At 40.1% G+C, this 17553-nt stretch overlaps 2 protein-coding genes across 2 annotated transcripts; both read left to right on the top strand.

The window, feature by feature from the left end:
• Positions 1-328: 328 nt before the first annotated feature.
• Positions 329-1983, top strand: hoxc12b (homeobox C12b). Its single transcript, XM_017692705.1, has 2 exons — positions 329-929; positions 1745-1983. Exons 1-2 carry the CDS (start codon positions 329-331, stop codon positions 1981-1983), a joined length of 840 nt encoding a protein of 279 aa, XP_017548194.1.
• A 10857-nt stretch (positions 1984-12840) lies between these two features.
• On the top strand, positions 12841-15369 carry hoxc11b (homeobox C11b). The gene is made up of 2 exons (XM_017692704.2): positions 12841-13552; positions 14830-15369. The coding sequence occupies exons 1-2, from the start codon at positions 12856-12858 to the stop codon at positions 15060-15062; spliced, it is 930 nt and encodes a 309-aa protein (XP_017548193.1). The 5' UTR covers positions 12841-12855; the 3' UTR covers positions 15063-15369.
• Positions 15370-17553: the final 2184 nt, after the last annotated feature.

Below are 17553 nucleotides of genomic sequence, written 5' to 3'. Positions count from 1 at the left end.
TTGTGATTTTACGCACAGGTTTATATAAGCTAAATGAACACATCTACACGCTACGGCATTGTGTATTATGTGCCTTAAATTGTACCTTTGGCTGACCACATGCTTTACTTTTAAGTCTTTACAGTGGATTTAAACAGCTTATAAAACCCGTAAGACAGAAGTGAATGTTTTGTTTGGTCAGAAATGGAAGCCGGTGGGTGGCACCTTCTGTAGCGCGAGTCCATCGGCGCACGTGACTCAAGCGCAGCCAATGGGGCGCGCCGCTCGTCTTAACTACGTTAAATGTCAGATTGCTATAAACTAGATGCTCTTGCTCGGGCCCGCCGAAATGGGCGAGCATAACCTCCTAAATAGCAGCTTTGTGGGACCTTTGGTGAACATCCACACCGGAGACACGTTTTACCTTCCCAACTTTCGTGCGTCTGGGGGACAACTGGCGGGTCTACCCTCCCTCCCTTACCCAAGAAGGGACAATGTTTGCTCCCTGCCTTGGACTCAGTCGGAGCCTTGCAACGGATATAGTCAGTCCTTCTTTAGCAGCCCCGTGTCCCTGAACCCTGCCTTCAACCGAGCATGTGAGATCACACGGCAGGACGAAAACAAATGCTTTTACAGCGGCGCTGGAGGTGGAGGTAGCAACCGGGAAAACGGCGCCGACAGCGCCAACCTCAAACGTGATGAGAGGGCACGAGATGACACACTGCCAGAACACGGACTGCACGGTTCCAGCATGATGGCAAGCGGGAGAATATACTCCAAGTACGACTACGCACCCTCTGCTGAGCATCTGACCCAAGACCCTCCATCCTGTCACTCCCTGGAATCGGACTCTGGCTCTTCGCACAACGAAGGGGGCAAAGCACCGTGCACCATCGCGCATTCACTCACATCCCCGGGCAGCCATGCGAGCATCACAGCTCCAGGAGGAGGTGAGTGGACCACAAAAAGCTCAGTGCACGTTTGCCAGCATGTTTTGTCTGTTTTCGGATTTACAGGTAGCCCAAAGTTAATACAAACAGTGCAACAGGGAGGGGGAATACTTGCAGATAGACACCACTAGGGGAGGCTTTAGAAAAGCATTCTAGCCCTTTACAGAACCGTTAACGCTTACTAGACTATAAAACAAGACATTGTAGTGCAGTGAAACAAGTGAGTCGCAAATATTTCCGAGCGTTGATTCATCAAAGGGGCACATTTCACACACCTGCAGCCAAAAAGTAGCATTGCTTTCAATAAGAACCAAGCTCTTTGTGTTGGCATCCATTGTTATCTCCTCACCAACCAATAAAGGTCATTGCATATGAAGTGGATGATAAGAACACTTCAAGTTATGCTAGACAGATTTACAAATGTTTCTTTGCGGTCACTCTAGTAGTAAAAAAATATGAAACTCTACGTTCAGTTGAAGACTTGGGCTGCTGTATGAGTAGCACATGCCTCCACTGTGCAAAGCTAGAGCATAATATATGTGATAACTATCAAAAGAGTTAAAACACCACATGGCAGGTTGGCTTGGGTCCACAGCAGCTTAAACCTCACTTGACGAGGCCCCATGCGCCCCACTGCTGCAAGAAAAACACAGCACAGGCCCAAGGCTACAGTGCCATTAAAATGTTGCATGGAAATGATGGTTGAAATTTAGAACAAACAGACAACACTGAACTAAAAGACAACGTATCTTTACTCTGACCGCTTCAGTCATGCGCTATTTGCGTGTCTGCTCACTTTCTCCATCTGTCGTCAGGTGCTCCATGGTACCCTATGCACACGCGGACCCGAAAAAAGCGCAAACCCTACTCCAAACTGCAGCTGGCAGAGCTGGAGGGCGAGTTCATGCTGAACGAGTTCATCACCCGGCAGCGGAGGAGGGAGCTGTCCGACCGCCTCAGCCTGTCCGACCAACAAGTGAAGATCTGGTTCCAGAACCGCCGCATGAAGAAGAAAAGACTGTTGCTGAGAGAACAGGCTCTCTCCTTCTTTTAGGGCTGATACGGATGTCAGAAAGCTATTCATTTCAGGACACGGGCATTCATGCCTTTTGCTGAACGTTCTTCACTTAGACTGTGGAATGATGGCTAGATTTCGAGTTTAGTGACAACAAATGTTTTAGCACACTTGAAACTTTAAGACTGTAGACCAACAACCAAATAAGCTAGAAGAACAATATGTACGCTTAATTGAATGCTTCTGCAAACGTAGTCACGTTTAAAAGTAGCGTCACCCTTATGAAAAACAATGAGCATCTCATGGAAACAAAACGCGACAGTTTGGTCGAGACCAAAACCAAAAGCCAAACATGACATACAATAGTACAGCATGTGAAAGTGTGAAATAATGTTTTTTCCCTCTTGCTTATGCCCAAAATTATTAGAGATTTTGCTTTATTGTACATCACCTTTTAACTAAAAAAAGTGATGCATTGAATTTGCTTAATTCAAATATAGAGTTTTTGCCCAAAGTGATCAGACTAAAGTGTAAAATGCTTACAATATACTGCATTACGTTGATGGAATCTATTTTAGAAGTAAAAATAAGTAATTCCATCGTTTCATTCCCACTTAATTTCCATCCAGGCAAAAGCTTCACAACTCTCACAGCTATCATTAACAAACTGAATAAGTAAAACCAAGATTAATGCAAAATGTCCCCCCCTTGGCTTGGGGTTCACTGCAATGTCTTTCCTAATAGGAAGCTAGATTATGAAGGACAAATACACATTTGTGCGGTGAACGATCTTGCGATCTCAATTCTGCACCAGCTGTATTACAAACACCAATTTTGATATACCAAAATTAAAGATATGGGTTAAGTAAATTTTGTGCGTCGAAGGTAGGGTCAGAGGGTGGGGTCAGTGTCGGGTGCATGCAGAAGTGGGCATACTTGCTGCTATTTTGGGACGCAGTCGTGGTCAGCAGATTCTGGTGGCTTGGACGCTAATTGCGGTTCTGGGATCATCGCAGTTTATCAACAGCGATTTGTTCTGCAATAATAAGACAGTGTATTGAATGTTTTCCTCCACCCTACTTTTATACAGCCTATACAATATTCATATAGATGTTTAATAGACGATTTATTATATGTCACAAGCAAATATGATTTATCTTAGGTCAAAGAACACGTCTAGACCGTATTAACTGGGAAGAAATCTGGTTTTCTTCACTCCAGCGTATTAAAGTAGAGGAAATTGGAACCACGACCCTTTTCCCCCATGGATAAAAATAATAAATCCAAAGTGTTGCATGTCTTGCAACACTTGCAAGACATGCAACGTTAAAGCATGTCTTCCAGCAAATGCAAAGTTAAAGCATGTCTTCCAGCAATCCTCGTTGCTTTGACCAAAAGTCATATTGAGCAGCAATATGGAATGGTTGATCACTATGGCAAAGTAAAATCTTATTTTATGCATTTAGTCGAGGAAAAATTGATCTCGTGCACAAGCTTAATCTTTATTTGAACCATAACAAAGCTTTGTCCTAGCGCAGTATGTGCATGCATTAGTAGCTTAGTTGAATAGTTCAGCAGCTCTTCCTTCTTATTCTAAGTTTTTAAGGCTTAAAAACAAAACTGTGATATTTGTTGCTACGATATCTAAAATTGTCTTTGAATGATTGATGTGACGCCCTATTTCTCTTTCCTTTGTATTTGCAGCACCTCTCGTTCGTTTGTGAAGTCAGTACAAATAAGTGTATCAATGTAAGTGTCTATTAAAATCTGTAAACGTCTTTCTTGCTGTATCATTGATTTCGGTTTCTTTTGCTTCTTTGCCTTACAAATACAGGCACGCGCTTCTTTAACCCTCACTTCCACCAAATGAAAAGCTCGTTCGATTTCGAACGCAGATAGCCTTCGAGTTCAAACAAAGCATTTTACGGGGTAGTGCTATGAGAAAAAGATAATATCAAATCCTGTTATAGCTCGTTTTATATGAATTGGACACAGTAAGCAATGCCTTTACAAGACTGCAAAGAGGATGCAATAAAATAATACATCTGCAATGAAAATCTGTCTCCTCTGCCTCTTGCGTTCGACTGCTTGTCTCAGTAGTTTGTATATTTATCAATATATGACACGCTGCGTTCAGCTTTGAGATTTGTTTTGTTCCGTTTTGATGAAGACCCTTGAAAACACGGTTACTACACAATGCTTGCTTATTCCATTCGTCAAAGAGAGAAGTGTTATGCACAAGCATATGTATGCATGTAGTGATTTCTGTTGGTTGCCAATCTTTGGACCAAAAACAACAAAGCAAGCAGCCTAGTGTAAACATGAATCACTTACCACAGCACGCTCTGCTCCGCAGGGAGCCTTCCTGAATCGCGCTTTTTGTTTTTGCTTCTGAAAAATAAACGTGCTGGCTGTGACGCCAACATTCATTGAGACTGATGTACATACCTTTTACAGAACCAGTAACAAATGAACGTGTCTGTCTGTCCTAAAGAGAAAAACCTTCCAAAAATATGCTGCACTGTAAAAGTTGCTAAACTACTTTTGATTGCTAATTGTGTTGCATTACTCCAAAGTTTTATTTGAGTAGAATAAAACGAGTTAAACTGCTTGTTACCACGTGACGTTTCAGATGGAATTGACACCTTTAATTCTATTTTGCAAAATGAAGTATTTCTATTCGTAAATAAATGCACACATAAGACTTGCACTGTTTTGACATTACGTTGATTGCGATTGGGAGTAGGATCACAGTGCAACTCAAATGTTGAATGAAATGATTCAATGCTTTGACTTAGAAAGATAAATTACCTGGTTGCCTTAATGTTTAGAGTTAATTCAAGTTTAAATAATATGGCAACAAAATATTAAACAGAAAATACCGTTCAATTGACTTATTATTAGAAGTTCAAATAGCTCAGGTAACCGGGTTACTCTTCTAAGTTAAAACATCAAATCACATTTTGAATGTCTGCTAATTAAATAAAATTCGTTCGCACATTGTAAAAAATGGCTCTTTAAATTCAGCTTAAAAATACTTTATGTGGCAACAAGTAAATTAACTACTTACTGAGCTGAATCACACTAGTTCAACTGCTTGTTACCACATTAAGTCATTTTTATTGATCTGACGAGGCGTTTTTTATAGCGCAGGAATATTTTTGGAACTCGTTATTGTTCGTCGCACCAAACAAAGGGGGTTAATTCCACAAATATGATTAGAGCTACTGAATACATTTCTTATTTTATCCACCCACGTATCATAATAAAAAGGCGTTTTACATGTACTTTATTCAAGTATGCCACATATTTCTATTAAATCAGAGTAAAGTCCGTTTAAACAGACTTTCAGTTCCATTGGAATGGAATTATTTTCATGAACAGTTTTCATTGCCTGTAATTGCAAACTAATGCTCGTCCTTTTTACATAAAAGGTACCTTAAAGTAGACACAAACCGTATGTTTCATATTGATATATAAATGTCAATATTATTATGCATAATCAACCAGTTCTCAGTTTAGCTGTTAGCCTGTAGAGTCGTGTGCCATATTCTGCGATATACGAAAATATAGAAAACGCACAGATGAGACGGACGTTTTATAAGTTTAGTAAGGCACCTCCAGGCCAAACATGGTCATTCTCAAACTTGTTTTGCACTTTCAACCTTTCTTTCGTTGGTCAGTCTGCACAGAAGGCGTTTGGCCTTTGGTATGCGTCCTAAATGCTTTGCGTATGGCGCGGTTTTGACTTTGAGACAGACTTTGGCCACTTTACAGCGGGTTGTCTGTGGTCATTGATTTGTGCCGTTGACGCAGACCTTGAATGTGGCAGTGGGAATGAGGGGGGAGGATAGCGCTGGTGAGGTGTGGGGTAGGGGGCACGAAAAGGCAAAAAAGGGGCAAAAACAGATATATTATTGAGACTGTAGGTTGATGCATGCCGTAAACTGATGCATTTCTCTGGCTAGCGTTTTCCTTTGTGGTGTTTCTTCTCAGGAGTCTATTCTATTAGCCTAGTTTAATTTCACATCCAGATGTTCAGCAGACGCCAGCTAGCCTTGCAGATTCAGCCCGAGAATTCTAAACAAAGAAATGATAGAATTAACTGTATCTTTTTGATCAGGATTAGCGATTGTTTTTGATTAACAAACGGTTTATTTTTCATGTTTACATTGTAATGACAATCAGTTATATTTCAACAAATGTACTGACTTGTTTTGTGGGTGTGTGCATATGATGGTTAACCTTTATGTTTCGGGGCAAGTTAGAAGTGTATGGTTCTCTATCTCTCTCTCTCTCTCTCTCTCTCTCTCTCTCTCGGCTTCTAGTATGCATTTGTGCCGTATAAGATAAACCTTTTACACTTTACCTTTTTGTTAGCCCAACAGACGTTTTGCCATTATAAAATATAATGTAAGAAGCTGATATTTATACTAAAAGAATACATATTAAACAGCAGTGTAATAAGAGAAGGAGTCGATAGCGCGTACAAAATAGCCGTTGTCCAGCAAATTTGAGCAATATACTTTTATTGAATTGTATATTATACCTCATATGTGAAAAACAGTATTACAGTCTCAAACATGCAACAATTCTTGAAAATAAAATACGCAATAATAATATTGCACAGGCAAATTGAAGACGTGGTGCAAACTGAGCGTTCGCCTATCACACTATATACAATTGCTGACGCAAATAAATGGAGAAAAAAATTGTAAAGCAATTGTATTGCATTAGGATATATATATATATATACATATCAACAAGATCAGATTATCTTTTTATACCTTTATACTCTCTGTTAATCCACACTCGATTTTCAACGCCAAGTTTACTGTATTGTAGAGATTGGTGGTGTAAAATTGGTTTAATATTTAAAGTTCAGTTCAAATAGTGCGTGCGTGTGTGTTGTGGAGGAGAAACAGTAGTGGAAAAGAAAGAATCCCCACTGTTTAATCTGTGATCTACATTGTGTTCTTGTTAATATGGGACTCTCAAGCGGGCGCGTGTCCATATTAAAGAGTTTTACTGAATGTAAACAGGCCTATATAGATTTTCATTGGAGGACTGGGCGTGAAGGTCTCCACGGAGGTGTAACATCATTTTTAATACGTGTTTACAAACTGCTTTTCATCGGTCTCAGTCGAAGTGAAAAACTCCTTTTAAACCAATATTTCTTTTTCCAGTGTGGAGGCAGGTTTTGTGAAAGCCTTATTTGGTTCGAAATCTGGCCGTTAAGGTTTGTGCCCATTGCGGAGGGTTTGAAAATCCTTTCAGTGCGTTTTAAGATAATTTTATTTTTAAATCTAATGACATGTGCACTCTATGTTCCAAACACAACGTGACAGCCAAGCAGCAAACGTGGCATCGTCTACACGGTTTAATCACGCCTCACACGAATTGTTTGGTGCTAGAATTCGACGAGGAAAACTGACAAAATGAAGCTGTTGTATGAATTTAATTCAATTATGCCTCTCATTTCTTTAATCAAACAGAATCCCTATGCATAGGCTTTGTTATCTCGAGATAAAGTTAAATAATTGACGAAAGAAAACAAAAATTTCCGTGCAAATGCTTTACTTTCAACTGCAACGGGATTCTATTTGGATCAACATGAACAGTTTCATCTATTGAAATGCACTTTCATTATTTTTTTTGTCCATTTCACATAAACTGATTACTTTCAGACAATACAACATACGTGTTTAATGACAACAAGTTTTCAGTTTATAAGTCGAACAGACCGGTTGGTCCGTTTTTAAAAGTTTTTAGAGCGTTAAAGAAACTGATAAAAGGCAAAGCAAATTATTTATATATCACCTTTCATACACTGTGGCAATTCAAAGTGCTTTACAAATCATGACATACAAAGATCATTCAAATTAGAATTTAAAAAGTGACCAAATAAACGAGAAGAACAATAAAAGGAACAAACTAAAAAATACACAGATTAAACGAATAGTTCTTCGAAAGCACGTATTTAGATTGAACTAGTTAATTTACTTGTTACCACATGAAGTATTTCTTTCAGGCTGAATTGACGACCCATTTTTACAGTGTATGAAACTAAATAAAGCACCTAGATCAAAAACAGTCCAGAAATATTCAGTTTATATTCTACACTCTGCCTCTTTAAAAAATAATAATGATAAAAGTCTCAAAATGAAAGTTTATGTGCGTGTATACGTGGGTGTAAACGTTCTATGTCATGAGGCACTGAACAAACTGGTGCCCAGTTACCACATTTTAGCCTTATCAATTGGAATAAATTACGCTTGAATTGTAATGTCCAAGAAACCCAGTGCAAAGTCGCTCTTTTAGGCTTACACAAAGATATACAAAATCCCAAAACACTGGCCGTCCGAAATGGTTCGTGAGTCATGCGTCCATCTGTCCCACTGGAGGGAAAGATCAAGGTCCCCCGTGTTTTAGGCCGTCTATGTGGGCGGGAACCCACACAAAATGAAGGTCAAGTTAGTAAGCGCCTTACGGGGGATTGTGATTTTGAGAAACCCTTCTGAGGTCAGGGTGCTGAAGCCGCAGTCCGAGGAGTCCAGCCCCGAGATTCTGATAAGCCTCGGTCGGCTGTGTTTTATCTTTAATGCCTCGCAGGTATAAAGAAAGACTTACAGCGCGGTTAGATGGAGCGCGACAAGAGGGAGAGGGCACCGGGGGTGCATCTTGGAAGGAAGAAATTGTTTTGCAATAAGAAAAGAAGATGTCATATATTTAAAGTGATGGAACGCCGACTTCAAAAGCAGAGAGCCTCCTTTGACCCGAGAGAAACAGTGTCCCGAGTCGGAGAGGAAATTAAACGTCATAAAGCCAGAGACTCAATTAGGGCCTAATGCTTAGCGCAAGAGAATGCAGTAGGAAGCAAAAACGGATATTCGGTAAGAAAATGCAGATACCATTTCCTCTCTCATAAATCTGTTTTATATATCAGAGAAGAAGAAGAAGATGAAGAGGAAGAAGAAAAACACTTTGCTGCTTGTTTTTCTCTTTCAGTTTGTTTCCGGAAAGCAATTCTTAGGGAGGTAAAGTTCATTAGTTCAGAAAATAGATCGAGCTTAAACTTTTATTTAGTAAAGAGTATTTTATCTTAGTTTATATCAATACCAAGTAAAAACAAAAACATGTCTGGGTTTTAACGCAGTAATAATGTATCTTTATCAGAGGCAAAGAATTGCGACAAAGGTATAATTATTATTGTGGACAATAGTCAGTCATTTTGTCAAACTGAGCCACATTTGTGATGAACCGTCTCATCTCTGCGCTGAAGATATTTCCCAGTACCGCGTTTGCACGTCGTCAAGGAAAAATTCACTCTGCGCAGGCTATTAACAGTTAATTAACGCACAATTTAAAAAGCAGAGTTCAGAGGAAGGGACATCTACACTTCATTCTATTGGAGTCCTCTTTGTATAATAACACTTTTCAATGCTTAAATCGTGTATTTACGTATTTGAAAAACAGTCTAATTTCATATTTGCTATTTCAGACGTCATCGGTAGGAGTTATTGCGTATTTCGAGAACAATTATTTTGACTAAAGAGTGTTATAAAGTGTTATACAGTAAGATAGTGGGCCATGTGTTTGTGTACACTCGCGGTCCAAAAATAACACGTTCAAACAAGATTGTGGTTATGAAATGGTAGTTGGAATGGTGTTTCTGGTCACTGTTTACAATTTTACCAAAATAATTATATTTAAAAAGTTATTTTCTGGACAGCACGTGTTGTTTACACACAAATACTAATATGAACACAAATACAAACAACAACAATAAAACAAGTTGTCATTTTCTGCGTTATTGTTCAACCATTTCCAAACTTCTCCTTATTGCAGCCCAGTGTTGTCATCCAATACAAATGGCTCAGTAAGATAAATCAAAAGTGATGGTGATGCACAAATCGAGGCGTCCAGGAGAACTTTATTTTTTTGAAAATGAGAAATTCTTGTTACCTTTTCCATCATTTGTGTTAGTTTTTATGGTAACGATATTAATCGTTATTTTTACAAGCACAAACACAGTAGTTGTCAAGATGAATAATGTGCTTCGGTGCTTTTGCACAGATTTTTGTATTATTTTTTTAAAAACGTTGTCGTGGACAGCCGCAAGCCACCACACAGATTTTTAGATTCCATCAGTAGCAGTAACTTGATGTAATTTCATGAAGGACTGATCAGATAAACCAGACACTGAAAGATGACTGCAAATAATACGGCAAAAGAAATTTTAAAGGGTTAAATGAACACATTGAAATAAACTTGATATTTTTTGTATTAATATCTGTTTCTATTTATCATGTAAATATACAAGAGCACCATTCGAGCCTTGTAAGAAGTGCAGTTATTCATTTGACCACGACCATTAACACATGCCTGAATTCGGTTAAAATGATCAAAAGTTCTTTGGTCCATTTGCTGTTTTTATTTTTTCTAGATTTATTTTCGCTTTTCTGCGGTTGCAACATTTCACCGTGCATTTAACACTGAACACGTAAGAACAATGAAGCCCTAACTCTACGGCAGAAGCCACTGGTGTTAGCGACGACTCTTTTGTTGATGCACGAGACTGTTCACAGCTCATACAAGCGTATTTAATAGCTTGGCTTACATCCAATTAAAATGATCGGAGCCATGAGGGGACAATAACGTTATTTAACACGCTTGCCACGTTTAAGGCTTGTTTCAGAGCCGATGAATGCACAGAGAGGGCAGTGGACAGCTATTCTGACCATTGTTTAGAAAATACGAGAAAGGTTTGATCTTCTTTTCGTTTTAAAGGTTTATTTTTTTCACTTTCGACGCAGCAGAACGATTCTCATCGTTTTTGCTAACAGGACAAAGAGTGATGAGGCATTGCTTGCATTCGGCAGAAACTCCCATGTCGTAAAGTTTGCTTTCCAACGGTGTGTTTTTTTTCCCCCTTCGCACTCAGAATGGCAGATATTTAGCTCACTCCATAACGCTGAAAACCCAAATCTTACTGAAGCTTCTTGTTGGAACTGGACCTCACTTCTCAAGCACTTCAATTGGCAGAGTTAAAGCTGTATTTAAGAGTTAGCACCTCATGTATGCATTTTATGACCTTGCTTATCGAGGAATGTATATTTGACAGTGTTCATCTGCTGTGTTTACTCGTACAAAGGGTGCAAATAGCCGAGCTGTAGGAAGGCAAAGCCAGTGAACATAATTAAATGAAATGAGCAGCAATCTAAAGCTGCACAGTGGCTACCATTGTGGGATATAAAAGAGAGAAGGGCCACGTAATGGTCGTGTACGGTCTGAGGAAGAGGATGCGTTTTATGTTCAAGCTATTTCTTTGGAAGCTTCACTGTTGTCCAAGCACAGCCTATGTTGGCGTAGACATCAACTAATCTCCCACTCAACCGTCTTCATCTTTTGAATACATTTTATTTAGTCATGTTTGTTCAAAAAACTTTATACCGGTAACAAATTGATATGGTTCCACAAGCCGATAAAGAAGTAACCATACATTTGTTTCATGCAAGCATATAGAAAAATATCCTTCACATTCGGAAATGCCTCGACACCTATTTGAGATTTTATGGTAGGCTTGTTGCTCCCAAGATTTTAGTGGTCAAATTCAAGGGCTGTCTGGACAGCTGTCTGGCTCCTTTGTACTTGTTTGAAGCCTTCCAACCTTTTATCTAAGGCCATTTGTACCAACTCCCCAGGTCCTAGGCCTGCGTAACGTCAGTAAGGCAATCTTCAGAGCTGTATGCATGAGGTGGCACCCTATTTTGCAGTTCTTCAGATCAGCTTGAAGGTCACATGCAAAAAAAAATCGTTTTAAAGCAGAATATGACTTTTGCAAACAAAACGTGCTTCATTTTTGACTCGCGGGCCATTTTTATTTCCAAAAGCTGCAGTCAATTCTGCAGGATTCTTTAATTAGGGCCTCTACTTCAAGGGTATATCTCAATGTCAGATATATTAAAAAAAATATGCATCAGTCCGTAAATACTGTTGGCTCAGATGGTGCGACTTTAATGTTTAACGCACGTACATGAGATCTTAAGAACTCGTTATGCATCAGATGGAAGGAAAAGTAATTCCACATTCATTTGAAAGAGGTTATTTGTGAACTGGCGCATTTTCATAATTTGCAGTGCGCAGTGATTTAAATCAATCCCAGTGTTGTAGAAAGCACTTGGTTCAGTGCGCGCAATAGATGTTAACTGTACATGGCAAAAAAAGTATTATTTAGAATTTATGCTCTACAGGTTTGAGCAAAGATTGAAATTTCGCTAAGACGATTATTAAAAACAAAATCAAAGTTTTTTCTCCGTTTTGGTTTATGTCGTTAGCAATGAGTGAAAAAAGTTTAATAAGAAACCATGTGTGCTCCATTCTTTCTTCATTAGACCCAAACGATGATGCAGAACAGGCCGAAAACATGTGACGCATAGCTTATTATACAGATGGTTGCGTATCACGCGCCTTATAACGATCTAATTATCAAAATGTACTAAGTATATATGTGTGCATGTGCTTGTTATAATGCTTGAACATGTGTCACTTTGTATATGCACTGGAGCGCTACCGCACTGCGCATGTGCTGTAATATTAGTTTGACTGAAATGTTTATGCGTTTCCATCAGCCAAAAAAAAAGAAAAAAAAGAAGTAGAAGTGATTACCGCAGATTTTCATAATGTTTCTGCGGTCTTTGAAAACCAATCGTTTCGGCCGCCTATATCTAAGCGAACCACTCCTCCAGCATGTAGGTTTCCAAATTGATATACGACAATATCTACTTTCGATCACGTGTTTCAAGGCGACTTAGACGGAAAGCGCGTCATCTCTCATGCCCAAATTTTCCCCCTTCTGCAGTCCGGATCCAAAACATCTATCTGCGGTGGCGGGGAACGCGGCTTAGAACGATGTTTAACTCGGTCAATCTGGGCAACTTCTGCTCCCAGACGCGAAAAGAGAGAAGTTCCGAGTTCGGGGAGCGGGCGGGCTGCGCCTCCAATCTCTACCTCCCCAGCTGCACCTATTACGTTCCCGAGTTTTCTGCGGTCTCCTCGTTTCTGCCGCAGGCCCATTCGCGCCAGATCACCTACCCCTATTCCACGAACCTCTCACAAGTCCAGCCTGTTCGAGACGTATCGTACGGGCTGGATCCGCCAGGGAAGTGGCACCACAGAGGGAACTATGCATCCTGCTACACGGGGGAGGACCTGGTGCACAGGGAGTGCCTTCCGCCATCATCCACCATGACGGAAATGTTGATGAAGAATGAAAGCGTCTACAACCACCACCATCACCATCACCACCACCACCCCGGCTCGAACCACCCGAACGCGGGCTTCTACTCGGGCGCGGGCAAGAACAACGTTCTCCCGCAAGGCTTTGACCGCTTTTTCGAGGGCGTCCACTGCGGACAGGAGGCTGGCTCACTGGAGAACTGTGCGCAGAAAGGCGACACCGGCAAGCCGGATTCGGCGCCCCCAGCCCTCCGTGGAAGCGGAGCGCCGGAGAAGGAGCAGGACAACGAGGAGGAGAACACGACGTCGGGCTCGTGCGCCTCCTCCACGGGGACAAAAGAGGACAACTCGTGCAAAAACGACCACTCCAGTAGGTATCCTCAGCTGTAAACGGGAGAGAGAAAAAAGAGGTGAAGGGACAAGCCCAACGTTTCGTCGGTCAGATTTTATGTGGAGTTTTATAAGCATTCAAAGGATTTTATTATAACCTACAAAGCTCTTTCTTCCAACAAGAAGAATTTTTACGATGGGAAAGAGCTTTGAAAAAAGCGATATGTTACACACAGGCGAAGCTATATGCGAGTCTGTGAAATTTAAAGAGCGCTCTATTGTGACAAATGCTAACTTTGATCATGAACTTGCGCGAGGCGTTTTAAGGGATGTTTCGCCGTGCTGCCGAGGGTAAAAAGCAATTGGGCAGAACAGTGCTTTCGGCGGCTGGCTGCTTAAGCCTAGGTACAGTGTGGCTCGCTGATTGTATTTGAGCGGCTGCGTGGCTTCACGTTTCATGCTAGTTGCTAAAAGCATCTGCAGTGTATTCACAGTTTGCGGCATCAGTTTCTACGTACGCTTAAAAATGGAAAAAAAAAGATGTACAATTGCAGAGAAGGCCAATGCATCTTTTCAACTCTGATGTTGAGTAGTGGCCAATAACAATAGTTTTCACAATTTCATGACAAATGTTGGGCTTTACTCTGAATGCTATGTAAGAATTTTATGTAAGAAGGAGGCATGGTTCAATTACTAACATACTCTCGAGTTTATTTAGATATTTACATGACCAATACACGCTTTGTTATAGCTGGCATACATTATCGTACAACATACGAGGCGTTTCTAAACGTATGAAGTGAATTAGATTTGAGATTATCCTGCTACAGCAAAACTACTATAGATATCTTCACCATGAATGCACTAAGCTGCAACGAGCCACCGCCAAGGTTATTCTGCTTAAGCAACTGGCAAGCTTGTACTGCATGCTTTGCTCATAAGAATAAGAATTGATAATGATGCAATATCTATTGATATATGCCATATTTAATCAAGCTGTTGATACTGTTTATTAATTTTATCCACGGCCCAAGGGCTTGCTACATATTTTCAGATCTGTGAGATTGAGGCAGGGAAATACTGACGTGTTAGTCTTCCATTACAACCACTTAATGCGCTGTTTACGTGCTCTTGTCGCTTCATTATAACGAGCAGGCGCAAATATTAAAAACATGTGCAAGCACAATTCACATTTATTCCATACACTGGGCAATGTGTGTGTTCTTTACCTCTTCTAGCTCATGTTTATGGGGGGTAGAGCCTGCAGCGCATTTGACCTTGCCCTCTGTTTTTTGTCCTCTCTTAAATTGTTCTAAGGTACCCCACGGACGAGGAAGAAACGATGTCCGTACACCAAGTTTCAGATCCGAGAACTTGAGCGAGAGTTCTTCTTTAACGTTTACATCAACAAAGAGAAGCGGCTGCAGCTCTCCAGAATGTTAAACCTTACCGACCGACAGGTCAAAATCTGGTTCCAGAACCGGCGGATGAAAGAGAAGAAGTTGAGCCGAGACCGCTTGCAGTATTTTTCGGGTAACCCTCTTTTGTGAACTGTGAATGGCGGATGTGTAACTTCCAAAAAAAAAATTAGATAAAAACGAGTTGTAATGAAGCCAGCAGCGAAGCCCCAGCTTTGGATTGAAGCGCGTGGTTGTTGCACCCAACGAAAGGACTGCGATGGAAAAAAAATAGATTGTAAATTCAGTACTTTACTTTATAACGCCGTCAACTTCAAACTTTGGAATAAGAGAAAATATTGGGGTAGATCGTAAGAAGAAAGCACGCGAAAGCATAAGGCGCTCATTTGCATCAAGTGAAGGGCCTTTTGAAGTTGGGATGTTGTCATTTTGTTGCATATACAGCAGTAATATTTCATATTTCTAGTATTATTATTATTATTATTATTATTATTGTTATTGTTATTATTATTATTATTATTATTATTATTATTATTATTATTATTACCCAACGTTAGTCTTGCAGACTCTCCTTATTTACGGGGGGAGCAGCTGCCCTTTTAAAGTTTAAGACACTATGCAATAGCTTTATCACTCTTTGTGTAGTATTACTTCTTGTAAATATGTAATTTTATTATTATATTTTTTTTTCCTTTTTTTTCCACTCAACTATCCGCTTTAGAGAATCGGAAAGCGTACGAAGTGAAGGCTGCAGGGTTTTCTATTTCTACTCCATTGTAAGCTGTTGTTTATGCTTGCTGTTTACATGTAATGCAGTGAAAAGAGGAAGAAAGCGTCACGTATATGCATCAAAAGTTAAGAATGTAACAACAATAAAGGAAGCGTAATTCCTAAATTGTCTCTCGTGGCTGGAAATTGAATTCAGTTAAGGCCTAAAGAAACGAGTGCGTTTATGTCTTCTTGTACTATCGGCTACATCTTATAGCGAGCAAGCATTAGTAAGATTCGATTGTGGTGAGCTCATTGATCATGTCGGCGAAAGGCTGTATGCAAATAGCATATAGACGCCCTGTGAAGAGGCGATATCAACAGCATGCAGGAACACCAGATGTATGCACGAACACCCAAAGTAAGCCACGGATCTAGTTAGAAAGTCTCATAGCGCTTTGTGGATGATTGATGTTAAGCATAAACAAGCTTTAAAAGCAGGATAGCCTGCTGTAATTGAAAAATCAGAGAGTGTTTCCGTCGCAAATCAAAAGCTGTGAAAAGTCATAACTACTCATGTCATATGGAAGTTCCTTGAGCTAAAAAAGAGGTACAGCTAATGAGGCTTGATTCATAATTTGTCATGTTTGAGCGGCCGAATTGTCAGTCTAGCTAATTCTGAGTTTAGCGAAATGTCTGCAAAGAATTAAGGGAACTTGCGAGGGCGAATTGGTTTGCGTCCAGGTATGACCCTCATATAGCCTAGAGAAAACACGTGTGTGTGTGCGTGTGTGTGTGTGTGTGTGTGTGTGTGTGTAAAACTCTATAGGAGTCTGCTAAGGGTGGGCACTAAAAGAAATTTCCAGCGGTCATTTGAAAACACGTCCAGTCTAGACACTGTCGTAAATGCACCAGCACTAAATGGTATTTTTTTCTCTAAATTGCACCTTCTGCTGTGAGCAATGAGATTCCTTCCGCCATAAAAAACGCAGGGATCGATACCGCAACTAATACATGGGAAACAACGAGTATTTTCTATTTTTTTAAAAATTGGTTTACCTGCACTGTCCACTCCTTTAGAATGCAGTGAGGGCTATCATTCAGTGTGGTGGTTTTGACAGAAACATATTTGATGGCTTGATTCTCAAAGCCATGTGGTGCACTACACAGTTTTTAAAGCAGATTGAGAGCACAAGGTTGCATTCGGTTGGGTACAAATATCGGATTTGTACTCGCAAACACGGATTTGTTGACTTCTTTCTTAATACATACCACAGACCCAAAGAGCTGCAACTTTAGATTGGTTGAACTTTCAAAATATAAGGATCTGATAACAGGATCTGTTCAAGGTCCACGCTACTCCAAAGCACAAATTGTCTTTGAACTTCCGCGAAGTCAAGGCCAACACCTTTAACCCCGCGTCATAAAGCGCCATCTAAAAGCTTCTATGCTCCCGGAAATATAGGCACTGAATGAGTGGAGGACCAATGGGGGCTGAGAGCAGGAAAGTGGAGAGGAAGGAGGCATAAGGAAAAGTCAATACTGACGACCTTCTCATGGCAGCAGGTAATCTCCATTATTTTGTAAGGCCACGACAAAAAAAAAGAGCATATGGCTTAATAAAAATAATTTGATCACATTTTGGATACAAGATTACCTTTAACCATGATCTGTAAAACAGGTTTTGTGCAATGTCAAAGCAAATGCTAAGATTACAGTAGGCTTAGGAAACTGATCCCAGTTAATTTCATACAAGATCATCTTAGAAGTGCTCAAATTGCTCACCAGCATTTTATAGTGGTTGAACAGTCTTCAAAGAGAGAGAAGAGGCTGGTAAGAAAGTGATGGGTAGGGAATAATATGATAGATGGTGACCATATTACGAAGTCAATAGTTACAGATATGTTAAGGAGTT

The sequence above is a fragment of the Pygocentrus nattereri genome, chromosome 21 (genome assembly GCF_015220715.1).
Source record: "Pygocentrus nattereri isolate fPygNat1 chromosome 21, fPygNat1.pri, whole genome shotgun sequence".
Lineage (NCBI taxonomy): Eukaryota > Metazoa > Chordata > Actinopteri > Characiformes > Serrasalmidae > Pygocentrus > Pygocentrus nattereri.
This window is presented reverse-complemented; position numbering and strand designations above follow the sequence as displayed.

Excerpts from the sequence above, each read along its gene's own strand:
- hoxc12b (XM_017692705.1), top strand. The coding sequence starts at position 329 with ATGGGCGAGCATAACCTCCTAAATAGCAGCTTTGTGGGACCTTTGGTG. Across the intron at positions 930-1,744 it reads CATCACAGCTCCAGGAGGAG|GTGCTCCATGGTACCCTATG; the intron begins GTGAGTGGACCA and ends ATCTGTCGTCAG.
- hoxc11b (XM_017692704.2), top strand. The coding sequence starts at position 12,856 with ATGTTTAACTCGGTCAATCTGGGCAACTTCTGCTCCCAGACGCGAAAA. Across the intron at positions 13,553-14,829 it reads GTGCAAAAACGACCACTCCA|GTACCCCACGGACGAGGAAG; the intron begins GTAGGTATCCTC and ends AATTGTTCTAAG.